We start from the raw sequence: 17,802 nt of genomic DNA on the forward strand, positions 1-17,802 counted from the left end.
GAAAGTTGTTTTGTCGTTATCACGACTTAATTTTCTCGTGATCTCGACATAACGAAAGTTGTTTTGTCGTTATCACGACTTAATTTTCTCGTGATCTCGACATAACGAAAGTTGTTTTGTCGTTATCACGACTTAATTTTCTCGTGATCTCGACATAACGAAAGTTGTTTTGTCGTTATCTCGACTTAATTTTATCTGTGTATTCGGCATGAGAAAATGCTATAGAAGCAGCATCATCGCAGCATCATGGATGATCGGATTCGCTTTTACTTTGATTAGGGACTCACTCAAATTGAAATAATAAAAATAAAAATATGGTATAAGTACCATCCCAAATGTTGAAGGTGTTGTGTGTGTGACCGACTACATTGATCCATGATAGAATACTTGTCATGCATATTCATACTCGGCCATTTTAGCTCTGTGTCTGTCAGTGATTGACAACTTACACATAAGTGTTGGACACTTGAGAAGGAGGCTGTCGGGTCTGCAACTGCGACCCTGATTTTCTCACGGTAGCTACAATTACGTCGTGAGAAAACGGTTTTTATGTTGAGATCAACAACTTTCGTTATGTCCAGATAACCACAAAACAAAGTCGTGGTTAAACGTGGTTAAAAGTCGTGATAACGACAAAACAACTTTCGTTATGTCGAGATCACGAGAAAATTAAGTCGTGATAACGACAAAACAACTTTCGTTATGTCGAGATCACGAGAAAATTAAGTCGTGATAACGACAAAACAACTTTCGTTATGTCGAGATCACGAGAAAATTAAGTCGTGATAACGACAAAACAACTCGTTATGTCCTGATCACGAGAAAATTAAGTCGTGATCACGAGAAAACAAGACAGAAAAAATATAATAATGCATGGCCGCTTAGAACTTCCGTAAGAAACAGCTCTCATTATCAAGCTTTAACAGTTGTGCTGCTTAATATTTTTGTGATACATTTTTTGAAATAGAATACACATCTTTTGTAAAATTGTAAAAAGATTACAAAAAAACAACTGAATTCAAAACTTCCTCGAGCCACAGTAATCCATATCTGTAAAATGACATTTGAGCAATGCCACTTTACCTCAAAAACACAAAGTTCTAAAGACTCTAAATGCAAACAATGATTTACACAGGCAGCGGAGACACCCAAACAACCCAAATGCAGATAAAAACATGCATAAGTCACATAACCCTAACAACATGTTTCATGTTGCTCAACGGATCATCCCATTTTCCTTTTTTTTTAAAAGAGCTACAACACAGAGCAAGTTTTGATTTTAAAAATAAAAATACATGATTGGTAAAAGTCCTACCTGATCTCAGTAGCAGTGCACGGATGGAGAGTAAATCAAATCAAAAGGACTCATCAATACAGGAAGTACAACTCTATGGAACATGGGACAAAAACTGAACACTGAACAAGAGAATTAATCTGCAACCCTCTCCCAGTTATTCAGCCCTCACACACACCCACTCATGCTAACACATCCACAAAGTGAGTCAATGCTATGGACTTGTGACAAGGTCGATAAGTAGATAACTGGGACTCAGGCAAATGAACCATTGAGAGCTGTGTAGAGGGACATTACTGACACTGTGCACTCTCATGTCCACATCTGTTCATTTAACCAGACTATTCACTCCACAACCATAAATCCTAACATTTTAAATTGGTTGTGTCGGAATGCACAAGTGTTACAAGTTTTTTGTTTGAACTGGCCATAACCCCTTATTACATTTTGAGAATACATTTAAAACATGGATATTTTATGAATATATTTAACATCACGTTCTTTGTCAAATAATGGCAACAAAAATCTCATAACTGGCCATACTTACCCAACTGTTTTTCTTTTTATTGCTCCGTGACTTCTCTCCTACAGCTGGGATTCACAATTTTGTGGCCTTAAGCTGTTTTTTCTTTTTTTTCATGAACACAAATGACAGCACAATGTCAGGATATGTGCTTTGACATATATTGACTACTAAGAAAAATCCAATTTATAACAGATTCTGAACTGAGTGCACAAGCTCAATGCTCTGTGTCCATCAAAACACACACACACACAATCAATAACAAATAGAGACTCAAGATAACCTGCGTTACTGATGACCTCATCCTTCAGGATTCAGGTTTTGCAATTCCTGTTGAATCTTGTTAATAAAGAATTACGTATAAAGCAGACCTGTTTGGGTTAATCAAACATACGGTTTGATTACAACTATAAACAGTACCCAATAATTATTTGGGCACTGTAATATGACAAATGTGTTCATTTTATCGCATTAAAAACCAAATATCAAAGCAAGTGACATCTGCAAACACAAAGAATATTTCTCAGATCTAACACCACTTTTATGAGCATTTTTTCAAATTATTTTTAATCAATTTATTTTAATAATAGACATGAATCAAGTTGCCCTGCAGTGCACACAGATGTCCTAGCAGAGGAACAACAGATGTAGCACAACACATTCATTCTGGACATTACATATTCCACAAAGAAAATCAGAAAGTGTGCAAATATAATTTTTATCTTAAGAAATTTCTGTATTCAACTTTTTATAGTAAAATGTCTTACAACATAACGTATTGCTTGGTGACACGAAAAACTTATAAGAAAAATAAATATACTTACATGCATTTAGAATAAATTTGTTTCATGCTATTGCTAAGTATACTACAAATACATTTACATATTTATGTACTTAATAGAAATACCCTGCAATTGTACTTTTTGTATACTAAACTGGTATATAGGCTACAACTAATTTTGTGCTTAATGCAACTAAAGACATACTGAAGCATTTGTGTGCGCAAAAGTGGAATTATTGCAAGTATACTTCAGGTACACTTTAAATATCTTGCATTTAAAGACTGATATTATTCAAAACAATCAGACGATCTTCCTCAGTAGTGACATTCAAACACATTTTATGCTTAATATTAAGAAATGTGCATTGTGCACATTGTCAGTAAATATGTAAATAGATTTGAACAATATTTATTTTACATAAATGTATTTTATATATATATAGTTTTTTTTTGTTTGGCCTCTTAAAGTTCATACAAATTTGACGAACTGACAAATTGTGTCAAAAATGGAAATTACTAATGGAAATGGATAAAGCCTTGTTTTTTTAAACAATACAGCAGACTATGCGATATTGCATTAATATAACTGTCAATCAGTCACTCCTTCATCATCCACACATGGTCCTTACTGACAATCCATTAGGAACACATTCCATAACTGCCACTCATCATTCAAGACAGCTCTCAATCATCTGTGCAAACTGAATATTTCCAGAAGCAGCAGCACGTTGATGCATATGAAAAGCCATTTTCTTTGTGTGGACAGAATCCACTTAATTCTTGCATTGCATTTGTGTGTGTAATCAGGGACACTCAATGATATTCATTGGCGAGATTGGATTCATTCTGCTGTCCGGAGCACGGCAGTCCCAGTCTGATTCGTTCGGTGATAGCACCATATGGGTTTTTTGTCAGAAGATGATGAGATGAGGTGAGTAGGTGCGCATTACCTCAGGGATAATAGCAAGGCAAGGCGCAGTGCATAGCTATTACACTTGTAGTAAACTTCAGAAGAATGAATGCCAGCAAACCAAAGTCTGAAATGTATAATGAAAACATTAACAATATGGATGTCGCTTGCACCAACTTATAAATTCTGCAATGATTGATTCAAATATTTTGACCTTAAAGATGCAGGTTTCTATAACACCTTATGAAACAAGAAAATTGGCTATACAGAGAATTGGAGGGCACGGGTGCTAGAAAACCAGCACTGTAATTTTGAACCTATTTTCTATCATTTGCAGTTCAAATTGTACCCTTATTATCTTATTAGGTTCATTTAAGTCTGATACTTACCATTTTTTTTTTTTGCGCTTTTTGCTCTTTTCACATATTAAATGTTCTGGGTACAGAATGATAGACAATAAAAAAAGATGGGCTTGCTTATTTATTTATTCATTGTTTTTAGCAACAAAACAAGCAACTGAATTTTAATGTTTAATGTGTTCTCTTGACATTTAAGGTGTTTATTTCAAAGACGCCAATCTCAGGTCAACACTAATGTATCTTAATCCAGATTTAACAAAACCTCCAAATCCCTGTTGTAGAGAAAATATTTTCTCCTCACAGTCCCCAAAGAGATAGATGCGCTGGGTTCATTACTTTGATAAAGAGACACAGCATTTTAAGCTGCAGCCGCAATAAGCCGTATTCCCCCTCTATTAGACACAAACAAACAGCACAGCCTTTTAAATATTGTATTACACTTTCAGAGAAGCAGCATAATAATTACTATGTGAAATTGTAGATACTTGAGTCACCAACTGTCCACCAATAAGCATAATTGCTTGAAATTAAATGTCAATTTGAACAACATCAAAACCTTGGGGAGGGGATAAAGCTATATTTTTCTCTATATTGCGATCAAACCTGACCTTTTTGCCCTTGCTGGCTCACTGCGTTGCCTCACTGTTAAAGCAATAGTTCACCCAAAAATGAAAAATTGCTGAAAATATACTAACCCTCAGGTCAAAGATGTAGATCTTTTTTTTTCATTTCTTTTTTAGCTGAACAAGTTTTGAAAAATTTAGCAATACAGGATCCTCTGCAGTGAATGGGTGCCATCAGAATGAGAGCCAAATGATGTAAAATGTCTCTTGAGTGCAAGCAAATTTGTATTTTTGGGTGAATTATTCCTATTCCAAGAGTAAATCAGTAAATAACCAGGTTCTCTTACCTTCTTCTCAAGAACTTCAAAGCTGGGATTTTACTCTCTTCCCATTTAATGCAAAAAATGGCTTATCTTACTAAATGCACTTAATTTAGTTTTTTTGCCCTGGAAAAAAGACTAAATATCTTAAGTCATTTTGCTTATCTAGTAAAAGTATCTTGATTTAAGAATTTTTAGATATTTTGACTAGCAACAAGACAAAAATACTAAGTAAGATAAGCCATTTTTTGCAGCTTTCCAGATTTTTCGGATGCCAAACAGGAAAAAAAAAAATCTACTCGAGCACTGACAATTCATCTGCAGTGCATCACTTGATCTCCTAGCCTCATCCTCTTTTGATGCACTCATCCATCTGATAAAACCAAGAACCAATCCTTGTGCCTCCCTCAAGCCAGAAATTGTTAATTACTGTTATTAATGCTGTTATTATTATCATAATTACGCTAGCGTGGATGCATTTTGTTCCCTGCTTTCAGCGCACGAAGTGTTATTTTCAGTGCTGCAGTTCATTTCCTCCCATTGAGACACCGGCTATAATTATTCCACATAAAACCTCTTGATGGCCATCACCATAAGTGAGGAAATAATGGGAGAGAGGTTTAAGATAGATTGCTCCACACAGGAATTAATGTGAGTGATGTGTTATGATGATGCTCGGAAAGCAGCATCAATAAGACTCGCTTTAATATGCCAAGTTGCTATCGGAGTCCTTAAATGCAATTTGAGTGCTTTGGGAAGATACATTAGCCTTACAGAATCATCTACACTATTGCCAGAACCACTGGGATGTCATTATGCAACATTCACTCTCCAGAACAACTTAAAAAGTGTGATTATGCACTAGAAAACGGCTCATGCATTCAAGAGCTCAGGCGGCCAGTTTCCAAGAATCCACAAGCCCCAGCTCCTTAGAAGTTTTCACAGCTCCACTTATCACTCCACTAAAAGGCTTGAGAGACTTCCGGGCTTTATTCAACAACGCAGAATAAACCTGAGAGACATCCTTAAAAGGTTAATTCAAGCAAAATTTATTGAAAGTCACATTAATATTACTACAAAACCAGAGCTACATTAGCTGGAGCACAGCAGTCCATCTTTAGCAACATCCTGAAAAGGTTGATTAGCAAAGAGGTGCGATTGTGAGGTATTTCAAAATGACTACTGACAACTAAAAGGCAGGTTTTATACATTAATGGCAGACAGTTGTAATTATGACAACATTCAAGCTAAAGGTTTTTTTTTTTTTTTTTTTTTTCAATCTTCCCAAACAGTAATAAAGATGAAACTTGAACTACACATTTAAAACAGAGGTTCACGACAGTTAAGTTAATTACTTAAAGACAAATGAAACTTCAAGTAGTGGTCAAGGCCAGGACTCAGGACTTAAAAAGTTCTACCTACAAATTACCTGCAAATGAATGTGGCTATTGTAGAATAGCCTGAGGTACTCAGGGAAAAAGCTTCTGTTGTACTTAAGGCAACACTTTGATAAATAAAAATGTCATTAGTACTTATTTCCATTAACAAAGAATGTCAGCATTACACAAACCTCATGCTTTTTAAAAGAGAAAGCAGATCCATAATAATCCCAAATGTTCCTTTTTTCTTGGAAAGTTGGGCTCATGACAATAGTGTAATGCAAAAACAATTCAAATGTGCATATAAAAGTTTTTAGAAACAATGCATCTACTAGAGATGAATGTCCAGCTTCATCTGCCAGTCACAACATTGATAATCTTTGACGAATTCCAAAGCTACCAATTTCCCTGAAGTCATCGTAATATAAGCCTAATTGATTGCCAACAATTAATTCATAGAGTCCTTTCTATGCACCTTACGAATTATTATATATAACAAAATGACTAATAAAAGAAATTCCCTTAATCCCATAAGACACAGAACGAACTAAAATGGTGAAAAACAATGGACTATGTAAACAGCATTTGAAGTGATATGTTCTTAAAAGTTTGATAAATACAAGCAGGTGGAGATCTCTTACCTTGATTCCATCTATTATCAAACATTTTATACAAACCTCTCCTTTTTTCATGCCTAAAAAAAACATTTTTACCAACATGTAGTGCAACTAACTCACTTTATCTTAGCACACAGTGTGAACTTTTTATATAAAAATCACAATTAAATAAAAATAAAAGACGCTGCCTCTTTTTCTTTGTGGTTCTTAAGCTCGATTGTCCACTTCATCCATTCCCATACCTGATTCTGCTATGTGGCTCTTCAGGTGTGAATGTGTAAAGGATATTTTGGGCTGTTCTTGTTCCAGGTCAAAAGGGATGGGGTCTGGAGCCCAGGTGTCAGGCTCTGTTACAGGAACAGGCAGGTAGCCTCCGTCACGAGGTAGACACATACACCATCCAGCACCCGAGAGGTCCAGATCGCTGTACTTAAAACCGGCACCTTTCAGGAACTTAAAGTCCACCATGTCTTCAGACTCACTCATCTCCACCAAAAGATTCCAGAAGAGACAGCTCAGGAGAATACCAAGAAGCTAAAAGAAACATTAAATTTGTTAAGTGTCAAGAGATATTTTTTGGCGATGGATCATAAAGAACTCTTTACACTTGATCTGCAAGTGAGACAGAATGCTGGTTACGCTTATTGTTACTAAAGCCACCAAATAAATAAATACTCTGCAATTCAAAAGTTTGGGGTAAGTTTTTTTTTTAACAAAATTAATACTTTTATTCAACAAGGACACATTAAATTGATGAAAAGTACAAGTTACACAAGATTTCTATTTCAAATGAATGCTGTCCTTTCTTATTCATAAAAAAATCCTGACAAAAAAGTTGTGATTTTCACAAAATATTAAGCAGAGCTACTGTAATAAACTTTGATAATAATAAGACATTTTGAGCACCAACTTGGCATATTAGAAAGATTTCTGATGGATCATGTTACACTGAAGACTGGAGAAATGACGCTGAAAATTCAGCTCTGCAATCATAGGAATAAACTACATTTTGAAATATATTAAAATAGAAACATATACTATACATGTACATGTAATGTGCATGTATAGTATATGTACTCACCAATTTTTTATTTTTACTTTTTGGATCAGAAGAGTAATATCTATTATTTTAATTTTCAAATCTATACTTTTCACTTGTCATTTATAAAGACAAATCCTTGATTTACGTAAAAGCATATTATAAAATATACAGTAATACCATGCATAAACAGAAGCGGATCATTAATCCAACTATACTTTGATTTACTAGACTGGATCTTTGTCACACACTCCATCATATTTGTGCAAGTGGACTGTTCCTCTGCTCTAATTAGAGGATTAATGCATTAATGGAGGTATGTGCCGGCATGGCCATGTGCCTGTATTTAATGTGACCTCTTCCCTCAACTCAGCAGACAGAAAGAGAGAGAGAGAGAGAGATGAGCAGGCTAGTTATTTTGGAAAAATGTTTCAAAGTTTGTGCTTTAGCAAGACTGGGTAGCAGCTTCTCCGAGAGTTATTCACCCCTCATTGGGCATTTGCATCTGGTCAGTGCAGATGCCCATTTTCTATAATTTATTGTTTGCCAGAGGATTCTCTAATGAGGGAAGAGTCAAACTGAATAGGTAGTAGGCAATCAAAATGGAAATGTGGAATGCCAGGGGAGATATAAAGAGCAGAAGGAAAAATACACGATGAAGAGATACATATATTTCAGGATGGGATGATATAAATAAACAGTAAGCACAAGAAGGAAAAGATGATCATAAAACCTGGGGTAGTCCAACCGCACAGCAAATTCCAATAGTAGCTCCAATGTTGTCTCCCATCCACAGGTTCACAGCATGGATACAGCCACGCACATGAATTATGCCATCTAAAGTTTCACGCTGTAATACAGAAGAGAGAAAGAAATCAAATTCGGTCCAGGTGGCAGGTAATGCTCTGATTTTATGACGGATACGAGGTTAAAATATCACAACTAGAGTCCATCGTAATGGCATAATAGATGTGGTGCTGGTCTGATGTTATTTGCTTGGTTTTTATCTATGGGACAAACAACTGAATGATGCCACCATTACAGATGATTGCACTTTATATGGCTATCGGAGGTTTTTGTTTTCCTGTCACAGCTTCTCCTTTAAAGATAATCTCAAGTGTCAAGGTCCGGCAAATGATCTCTCCAAATGCATCGCTGGATATGAGAGCGAGTATTATATAAAATGACGCAAGTCATTTAACATCATTCAGTGATGGCTGGTTGCAGGCAATTGTGAGAAGGTGGACCTTAGATAGCTCCATTTTACCTGCTGGTTGATAGTTTTGTAGCCACAGAGTGTGTTCACAACTTCTCCGACCTGATAGAAATAAACACACAAGGACTCATTAGTAAAACTAGTTTTTGAAAAACTTTTCAAGTGACATTTGGTCAATGTGATGCTGATGGTGCAGAAGAGTGTTGGCTAACTGTAAATGTTGTGTTCTGGTTTAATTTCTGACTTACCTTTATTTAACCAGGTAAGTCAGTTGAGAACCAGTTCTCATTTACAATGACGGACTTTAGGTATGCCAAAATTTATGAAACTACTAGAGCGTAGATTACGGCTTGTATTATGAATATTAAGAAGTGACTGTAAATATGATGGAGTTTTCCCAACAAGAGTTTTATAAATGAACAGAAACAAAAAAAGCTTAAAATGAATTTTATGTTTCAGAATTGCATATGGAATTCCAGCACACACTTATAAGCATGTTGATGTAACCTTTAAAGCAGAGGGTCATTGCAGTGATGGAATCTGTAATAGGACTGATGAGCAGGGAGCCCATCTAATCAGATTACAAATAGACTCTAAACCTGCCTCTTCCCAAAAGCCCATTCCAATTCTTCTTATACATTTCATACCATGTGACATTCTACCTCAGCTTTCTAAAAAAAATGGATGCCATGTTTTAAGATGATGTGAATTGAAATAGATGGAGATGAAGGATACATTAGAAAGTTCTAGATTTTCCCAGAATTTTAAAGGGATAACTCTCCCAAAAACTGAAAATTCTGTCTTTAATTAGACATTACTCACCCTCATGTCATTCCAAACCCATTAGACCTTCATTCATCTTCGGAACACAAGTCAAGATGCTTTTGATGAAATCTAAGAGCCTTCTGACCCTACACAGACAGCAATGCAACAGAGACGTTCAAGGCCCTGAAAGATATTATGGACATCGTTAAAATAGTCCACATATAGTCCATTCAAGAGTAATTATATGAAGCTCTCGGATTTCATCAAAAATATCTTAATTTGTATTCTGAAGACAAACAAAGGTCTTACGGGTTTGGAACAACATGAGGGTGAGCAATTAATGACAGAATTTTCATTTTTGCGTGAACTATCCTTATGCTTTCAGCAACCAATAAGAGCATAGTACACCCTTTTAACACATTTTACTGTGTTTGTAGATTTTCTATCAAATCCTGGGCAGAAAAACGCTACATCAGATTACTGAATGTTTGGACCCATCTTGTGCCATTTTTGGCATTTTGTGCTATTAGGATTGCAGCTGATAAAGAAACATCTGTAGTCAAATATCTGAAACTGCTTAATGATCCGAAGCCTTGATCATGTTGGTAGTCTTTGATTCTTAGCCTGAAAAGTTCTGTGCTCTTTCACTGCAGTGAGCTGTCATACCAAAAGGAGAACCGCGTATTAGTGCCCAATCAACATTTATTAACTCAGAGAGAGGGAGAGAGAGAGAGAAAGGGGCACTCATAAACAGTAGAGCAGACTCTATGCAGTGCAGGGCAGGCAAATTAAATTTTCTCCATCATGATGCACTCTCATCTGACTCATAGGGAACAGCATTTACTAGAAAGCTCTCTAAACCCACCAGAAAAAATCTCAGAAATCAGCTCCCTGTACTCACAGACCTGTGGGTCAGACTGCTTCCATTGCAAAAAGAAAAAAGCACATTCTTTTCAGCAAGAAAAGATTACCGGCGAATTCATGAAAAACAGCCTGTGATGCAGGCTTTTCTCATCAGACTACCATGTACAGGGGCGACGTATGCGCTGATTAATGTATCATGACTGGGAGAAGTGCACGGAATGACTAACACTTTGACGTATGCAGCAGGTGTAGGGAACACCGCAGGCCAAGGGACTCGTGCCATTGCAGAAGTGGTACTGGTTTACTTCCCAATCCTTGTACTCATCTCCTCCACAACAAGAAAACTAAAAAAGACAAAGTGAGCTTGTGATAAAAAAGCAGCCTAAAATGGGAATTTTAATTATAATTTGAGTGATACTTTCTTCTTAGCATGAATAATAATGATAACAATAACAAATATGACTATGCAGTATTTTTTTCTATTATAAAAATTATTACAAAATATTGAAAATATAAACATATAATATGCTATCATTACAAAGTTTGGTCAGTAAGAATTTGTTTTTGACATAAGTGTCTTATGCTCACCAAGGCTGCATTTACTTAAAAAAATACAGTAAAAACAGTAATATTGTGAAATATTATTACAATTTAAACTTCATTAAATGCATCCTTATTGAGTAAAAGCATTTTTATTTTTGCCTTATTAAAATGTGTAGAAAGCTGGGATAAAGAACCATTCAAAATTTGAGCATTTGTGTGCCTGTGTTATGAAAAAAATTGTGCATGCATGTGACTGTAATTGACAAATTATATTTTTCTGCCAGAAAGATGGATATTATTTATGGCTGACTTGACGTAGACCATATCGGCGTGGGTGTATAATTCACTTAGATTCCAGTAATAATATTGGTAAACAACCTTCTCTTGCACGTAGTCCAATATGTTTTTGAAGTCCAGGTCATCATAGTAGTGCTTGATTCCTTCTCGTATACTGTTCTGAAACAATTTTATTGTCTAAAGACAAAGAAAAATTAAATCATTAACAACAGACCATACAACTCAACAGTGCCTCTGCTCTCAATGTTTCTTTACGTCTTACCGTCTTTTCAAAGATCAGGGCAATTATGAGGGCAAGAGCCTGGAGAGCCAGCAGAACACACAGCACACACAGAAACTGCACAAGAAGTTTACTTTAAGTCATAGCACAAAAAAATCCAAAAGTAACATGGTAGAAGGTCTTTCCTGAATAAACACACATATGACCAGACAAGAAACACTCACCATGTGCAGCAGAGTCTTGTTGTCCCTGAGGGATCCCACCATACCCATCACAGACACAGTGAACATGACGAGACCCAGCAGTATGAGGACCACAGCAGGAGCCAAAAACACCCCCTCAAGGGTGCGATTCTTCTGCCTCTCCACTTCTGCATACACACCGATACAGAGCACGCACAGACCGAGCAACTAAAGAAACAAGGGCAGGTCTGGTAAAACATCCCTACAAGTCACATCATCTTACATCATTTCATAACATTACGTTTACATCATTAAATCAGAAATGCAGCAAAGATATAAAGTTGAAATCAATGTTTCAATGCACAACCAAGTCATGCAGATCAGTCATCTGATGTAAAATCAAACAATGAATCATTTGTGTTCCTCACATTAATCCCTGTGCTGAACTCAAACGCACAACTAATGTAAATAAAATGATGCAAATCATAAAGAAGATTGATGTAGCCGTCTTAATATCAATTTGTATCCTAACAAAAGACTATATTAGCACACAGCAAACTAATTGAAACCACTTCATTTGCAATTTTCTTCGCTGACTGTTCTTCCTAGAAGGTTAATTTAATAAATCTTGTTGTATGATTAACTTTGTCATCTGTCAATTTCAGATTCCTGACATCTTCAATTATTTTCTGTTCACTGATAAATGGTAGTGTTTTAGGGATGCCCAATAAAGAAAGCGTAAAGGCTATGAGACAAGCTTAAAGGGATAGTCCACCCAAAAATGAAAATTCCATAACAAAAGAAGATATTTTGAAGAATGTTATTGACCAACCCGTTTCGGGTTCCATTGACTTCCATGGTATTTTTTCTTTTGGTTTTGGTTTCCAACATTCTTCAAAATGTTTTCTTCATATAGGTTTGGAATGACACCAGGGTGAGTAAGTGGTGAGAGAATTTTTATTTTCGAGTAGACTGTTCCTTTAAGAGTAGAGAAGGGGAAGAGAAAGGATGATTTGAAGAGTATCCTGAGAGGCTTTTCTGCTTGTATCATCATGTTCCAAAAACCCCAAAACTCTAATAGTCAAGATAATCCCATAAGGCACTGACTTATTGCATTTCCTGTGAGAAAACAGAAGACTAGTGAGTCTAGCAGAACACTGTGTTCATTATTAAAATAAAATAAACAAATGGTAATAGTTATTCATTAATATTAATTAATTAATTATTAAGCAACATATCACTGTATAAATACAGTAAAAAAATAAAAACGTTTTTAATCATATAATTTTATTTTTTACGTCCCCCAAAAAAGGGGAGTGGGGGTCCTCTCTCTTGTCCCTTTAAGAGTGTATCTGAATGTGTTATGTGCACATGTAATGATGCACAAAATGTACATTTTTGAATGAAGTACAGCAACCTTTCCTAATACGGAGTGTCTATTTACACTAAGTGCAAATAGCCCGCCTTGTTGGCAAAGGCTATTTACACTACCTCCGCCCACTAAGGTGTGATTAGGATAGTCAACACTAAAAAAAGATGTTTGTTTCACATCAATTTCAGTGGTGTAGATGGTAAGCCATGTGCTTTCTGACGCGATCGACCCGAGTTCAAACCCGCCTTTTGCCGAACTTTTCTCATATAGCATCAGAAAGGCATTTTCAATAAAAATGAAGGAAATAATCAAAAAGTTGAAAATAAAAGTATCGTGTAGGGATAGGGTCGGTGTAGGGAGGGCTTTATTGTCCCAATAAGGTGGCATCCATTTAATAATTTGAATTAAAATTATAATTTACACTCAATACGTTATTATTGCGTACTGTTTTATAATGTACTACAATACTGAGGTGCATATTGCCACTATTTGCAATAAGTAGTATAAATCTTGCTTGTTAAAATCTTGCTATTTTAACAGTGTGAATAGAATCTATAGTTATTTGCACTAAGTGTAAATAGCATATCGTTAAAAATACTGCTATTTTCACTTGGTGAATCGCTATTTGCGCTGTGTAAATAGTATCTATAGCTAAAAAATGTGCTATTTGCACAGTGTAAATAGTATCTAATTGATACACAGAGTGTACATAGCATCTATTGCTATTTGCACAGTGCAAATAGCCGCTGCCTTAATATTACTTTAAAATGTGCATAAACGTGCATTACATTTTTTATACATTTTTGCCATAATCTATCACTATCCCTTCACATTAAGGTATGATTATATGATTTTTTTTTTAATTATTATTATTATAATAGTGACGTGACATACGGCCAAGTATGGTAACCCATACTCGGAATTCGTGCTCTGCATTTAACCCATCCAAAGTGCACACACACAGCAGTGAACACACACACACAGCAGTGAACACACACCCGGGGCAGTGGGCAGCCATTTATGCTGCAGCGCCCGGGGAGCAGTTGGGGGTCCGGTGCCTTGCTTAAGGGCACCTCAGTCGTGGTATTGAGGGTGGAGAGAGCGCTGTACATTCACTCCCCCCACCTACAATTCCTGCCGGACCCCTAACCATTAGGCCACGACTTCCCCACAATACATCTAGGCAGAATGCATTAAATATTTAGTGTTGGTCAATAAATGCCCAATATTTTCTTGATATATATATAAAAAAAAAGTCCCAATAACCAATGTAGTTTGCATCCCTATTGAACAGTTCTATATATACAATCTGATCTATACAGATAAAGAGGATGAGGAAGGAAGGAAAGAAAATAAACAGACCAAGTCCATATCATTTCAATATTATTATAGTCTCCAACAATTTTCAGGAACCATAAAAACAAATCAATGTTAATACAGAATCCATTCACTGCCATAAGTACAATGTGACACATTTACAGAAACATAACAACGTCCTGCGCCTTTAAATCTGTCAGAGACGCGTCTATTGCTTTTACTGAGACACTTTAATTTTTAAAGTGAAACTAGCACGCATCTCTAAATGACCCGGTAAATGCAGTCCCTGTTACCAATAATAAAGTTATTTATTAATAATACCTACACGTTCAACACAAACACATGAGCGTACTCATTCAGTGCGAGTGTGTGTGTTTACAGTATGTGAGGGAGAAACAAAGCAATGCTAGGACAGCTTTCATTTTAAACGTAACGTTACACTTACCGAGAACAGCATTGAATAGACATTTAGAGAGAACTTAACGAAATAATAGAAGTGAATGGTTTTTCTCCATTCTTCGTAAGACGGCATGGTGACAGCATTAATTGGTTTCAGTTAGCCTGAGATTTCCATGCATTCAGATGTTAGCCGAAGCTGCTAATAAAACTCAATTAGCCTTTGTTCTTGGAGAGACGGCAGCCTGATTTAAAAAGCCTAAGACCCGTCTGAACGCATAATAAACATTTTGATCAAATGTTCAGCTTAGCTGTCGAATCCTATGAATTGTTTTAAAGAGCACATCAGTAGCTGCAAGGTGTAACTCTTATCCCAAATAACAACTTCCGTCCCGCCGAACAACGTGCTGGACAAACCTTTTAAAGGGCCAGCACATTTAAAATGATAGATAGATAGATAGATAGATAGATAGATAGATAGATAGATAGATAGATAGATAGATAGATAGATAGATAGATAGATAGATAGATAGATAGATAGATAGATAGATAGATAGATAGATAGATAGATCTGAAGCCTGATAGATAGATCTGATATTTATATCTGAGCTTATCTATATTTATAGATATTTGTTTATGCTTTAATAGATTAATAAAATGAAATACTTCCTTTGACACTCTCTTATAACAAAGAGACTGAAAAAAGACATCCAAATATGCTTGAGTGCAATTCTGATTACATAATTTCCTTCTAAAGACTATTGAAACTCCCATCAAACCCGATGTCTTGACATATCCTTTGACTTTACATGCCCATGACAGCCAGTTGATGATCTGTTTTATAAAAGGAGACGTGTTTGTCTAGCTTAAAGAACTAAAGTGTCTTAAATATGCCCTGGAAAGAAAATATCTCTGTATGATGTGTCACAATAGCTTTAATCAATAGCTTTAGAAGTAGCCTACTTGTTGTTGACGTTTTATGGCATTATATCCGTGTTTCACAGAAAATCCTGTGAAAAATTTAATTTTTTCCATTCACATACACAGCATGCTCACAGACATTGATTATCTCTCAGGTAGCTTTGTGGTTGTAATTACATTTTTCAAAAGTCTTCACAGTCCTGCCTCCAGCTTTTCACTGCAGCGCAAACTCTCAGAGGATCTTTTAAAAATACATTTAGAGTATTATTCTCTGCCATATTATTGACATGTTTATTGACCTGAATGAAATCTATAACTGCACTCTTATTAAGTGTGTAATATTCAGTGTTATGGAATTTTTATAGCAAAGTAACGTACAAAATGCACCATGAAGGATACTATCAATATTTTAATGGATAAATAAATGATTGAATTTAACATTTTTGTCTATTATTTTTCTGAATGTCTTTTTGTCAACTGAACAATTAATATGTTGTTAAACAAATGAATGCATGCATTTCTATCCCTCAAAGCCTCATTTTCATTCCTGTCTAAAAATTAAGGTGCTACTCCAAGGTCTATTGACAAAACAATATTTATTAGTTTCATAGTTTGAGAAAATAGGGGAAAATTAACACTCAAAAAAATTGAAAAATTGCTTGTTTTCTCTCCCTTATGAAAATAAAAATAGCAGTTATTTTACATCCAATTACTGTGGAACAAAGCTGCCATTCCACATTCTATTAAATTCAGTTCAATGTTGCAGCACTGGATAGATGGACAATAATAAACAAACCACTTCTTCATTTTTATTGCAAGCATTGAATTTGCACATGTCCAAATGGATCGAGAGACACTGAGCTTATAAGAACTGGGATATTTTTAAGATGAATGAAGGTCCTTCAGCATTGGGCAGATTGTTGGCCTTCTCTTTTACTAATTTTTCTCTCAAGGTATTAAATGTGACCCATGTAGATGACAATTGGTGTGTGAAATAAAATTTCTGATTTCTGTCTTGTTGACAACCAGTGGTCAGCCAAATCTTGATTTGTTCACCAGAGGATATTATGTTGCTATGATCAAAAGGTAGAGTACACACAAGCCTGACAAAAGACGAGAGCATTAAAGGATTGCCCAGATATGTTTTCTGCATTGCATTCAATCCTTTAAGTGAACCAATTTTCTCAAGATAATCTTGACCGGTTTAATAAAAGAAAATATCTTATACAATCAACAAAACAATAATAACTAAAAAACTATTAAGGAAATAAAAATATGCCCATATGTGTAGGTGAAATTAGATATCTGCAACCCAGATGCTGTAATGTTACGTGTTATTTAACATTGATGAGTTGTCACAGCACATCACAATTACATGCTTCTCTAAGTCCCACATAGGTTCTTGGAGGAATCTTCAATTCATGTAATGCATGTGATGCGCTTTCCAGCCCTTCTAAACCCATTGAATTGATTATCATAAAAGAGGTCCACTACAACATAATTTGCATGCCTGCAGAGTCCTTTTGTTGAGTTTTTTCACAAGAAGAAAACAAACTAACTATAATAGCAAAAATAAGATAGTACCATAAATCTTTTCTCTAGTGTGTGATTATGTAAAAAAATGTTTATTTTAAATCATTATAGAGCTACAGAAACCAGTCACTTTGAATGCAAAAAGAAAAAAGTTAACAACACCTCACAGCAACACCAAAAAAATGCCCATGTAATGGTCAAAGGAGTGATTCACTAAAATGCTGAAAATGTGCTCTGTAAAGGGCAGTTCCCTGGGCTTACTCTGAATCATAGCATCAAAACATCTCTTGTTACATGAACACATACACTTGAATAATGTGTGTATTCTGTATGCTGAATGATGACAGGAAAGTTATGCCCAAAAGAATGAGAACACGCTGTACAAAGCAAG

At 35.5% G+C, this 17,802-nt stretch overlaps 2 protein-coding genes across 2 annotated transcripts in view; both read right to left on the reverse strand.

Moving 5' to 3' along the window:
- The window catches only part of LOC306871845 (electrogenic sodium bicarbonate cotransporter 4-like), a 33,732-nt gene extending 32,249 nt beyond the window's left edge, over nt 1-1,483 (reverse strand). Inside the window, exon 1 of the mRNA XM_079420034.1 lies at nt 1,316-1,483. The gene's annotated coding sequence lies outside the window, so the exon portion shown is untranslated. The remainder of the gene's footprint in view (nt 1-1,315) is intronic.
- A 4,294-nt stretch (nt 1,484-5,777) lies between these two features.
- On the reverse strand, nt 5,778-15,358 carry LOC306871138 (tetraspanin-15-like). Its single transcript, XM_079418856.1, has 8 exons — nt 15,007-15,358; nt 11,915-12,100; nt 11,733-11,807; nt 11,552-11,647; nt 10,858-10,974; nt 9,053-9,103; nt 8,519-8,635; nt 5,778-7,280 (listed from the first exon to the last, which is right to left on the reverse strand). The coding sequence occupies exons 1-8, from the start codon at nt 15,091-15,093 to the stop codon at nt 6,954-6,956; spliced, it is 1,056 nt and encodes a 351-aa protein (XP_079274982.1). The 5' UTR covers nt 15,094-15,358; the 3' UTR covers nt 5,778-6,953.
- Nucleotides 15,359-17,802: the final 2,444 nt, after the last annotated feature.

Source organism: Barbus barbus (assembly GCF_936440315.1).
Source record: "Barbus barbus genome assembly, chromosome: 6".
Lineage (NCBI taxonomy): Eukaryota > Metazoa > Chordata > Actinopteri > Cypriniformes > Cyprinidae > Barbus > Barbus barbus.

Excerpts from the sequence above, each read along its gene's own strand:
- LOC306871138 (XM_079418856.1), bottom strand. The coding sequence starts at position 15,093 with ATGCCGTCTTACGAAGAATGGAGAAAAACCATTCACTTCTATTATTTC. Across the intron at positions 12,101-15,006 it reads TCTATTCAATGCTGTTCTCG|TTGCTCGGTCTGTGCGTGCT; the intron begins GTAAGTGTAACG and ends TTGTTTCTTTAG. Across the intron at positions 7,281-8,518 it reads GTGCGGTTGGACTACCCCAG|CTTCTTGGTATTCTCCTGAG; the intron begins GTTTTATGATCA and ends TGTTTCTTTTAG.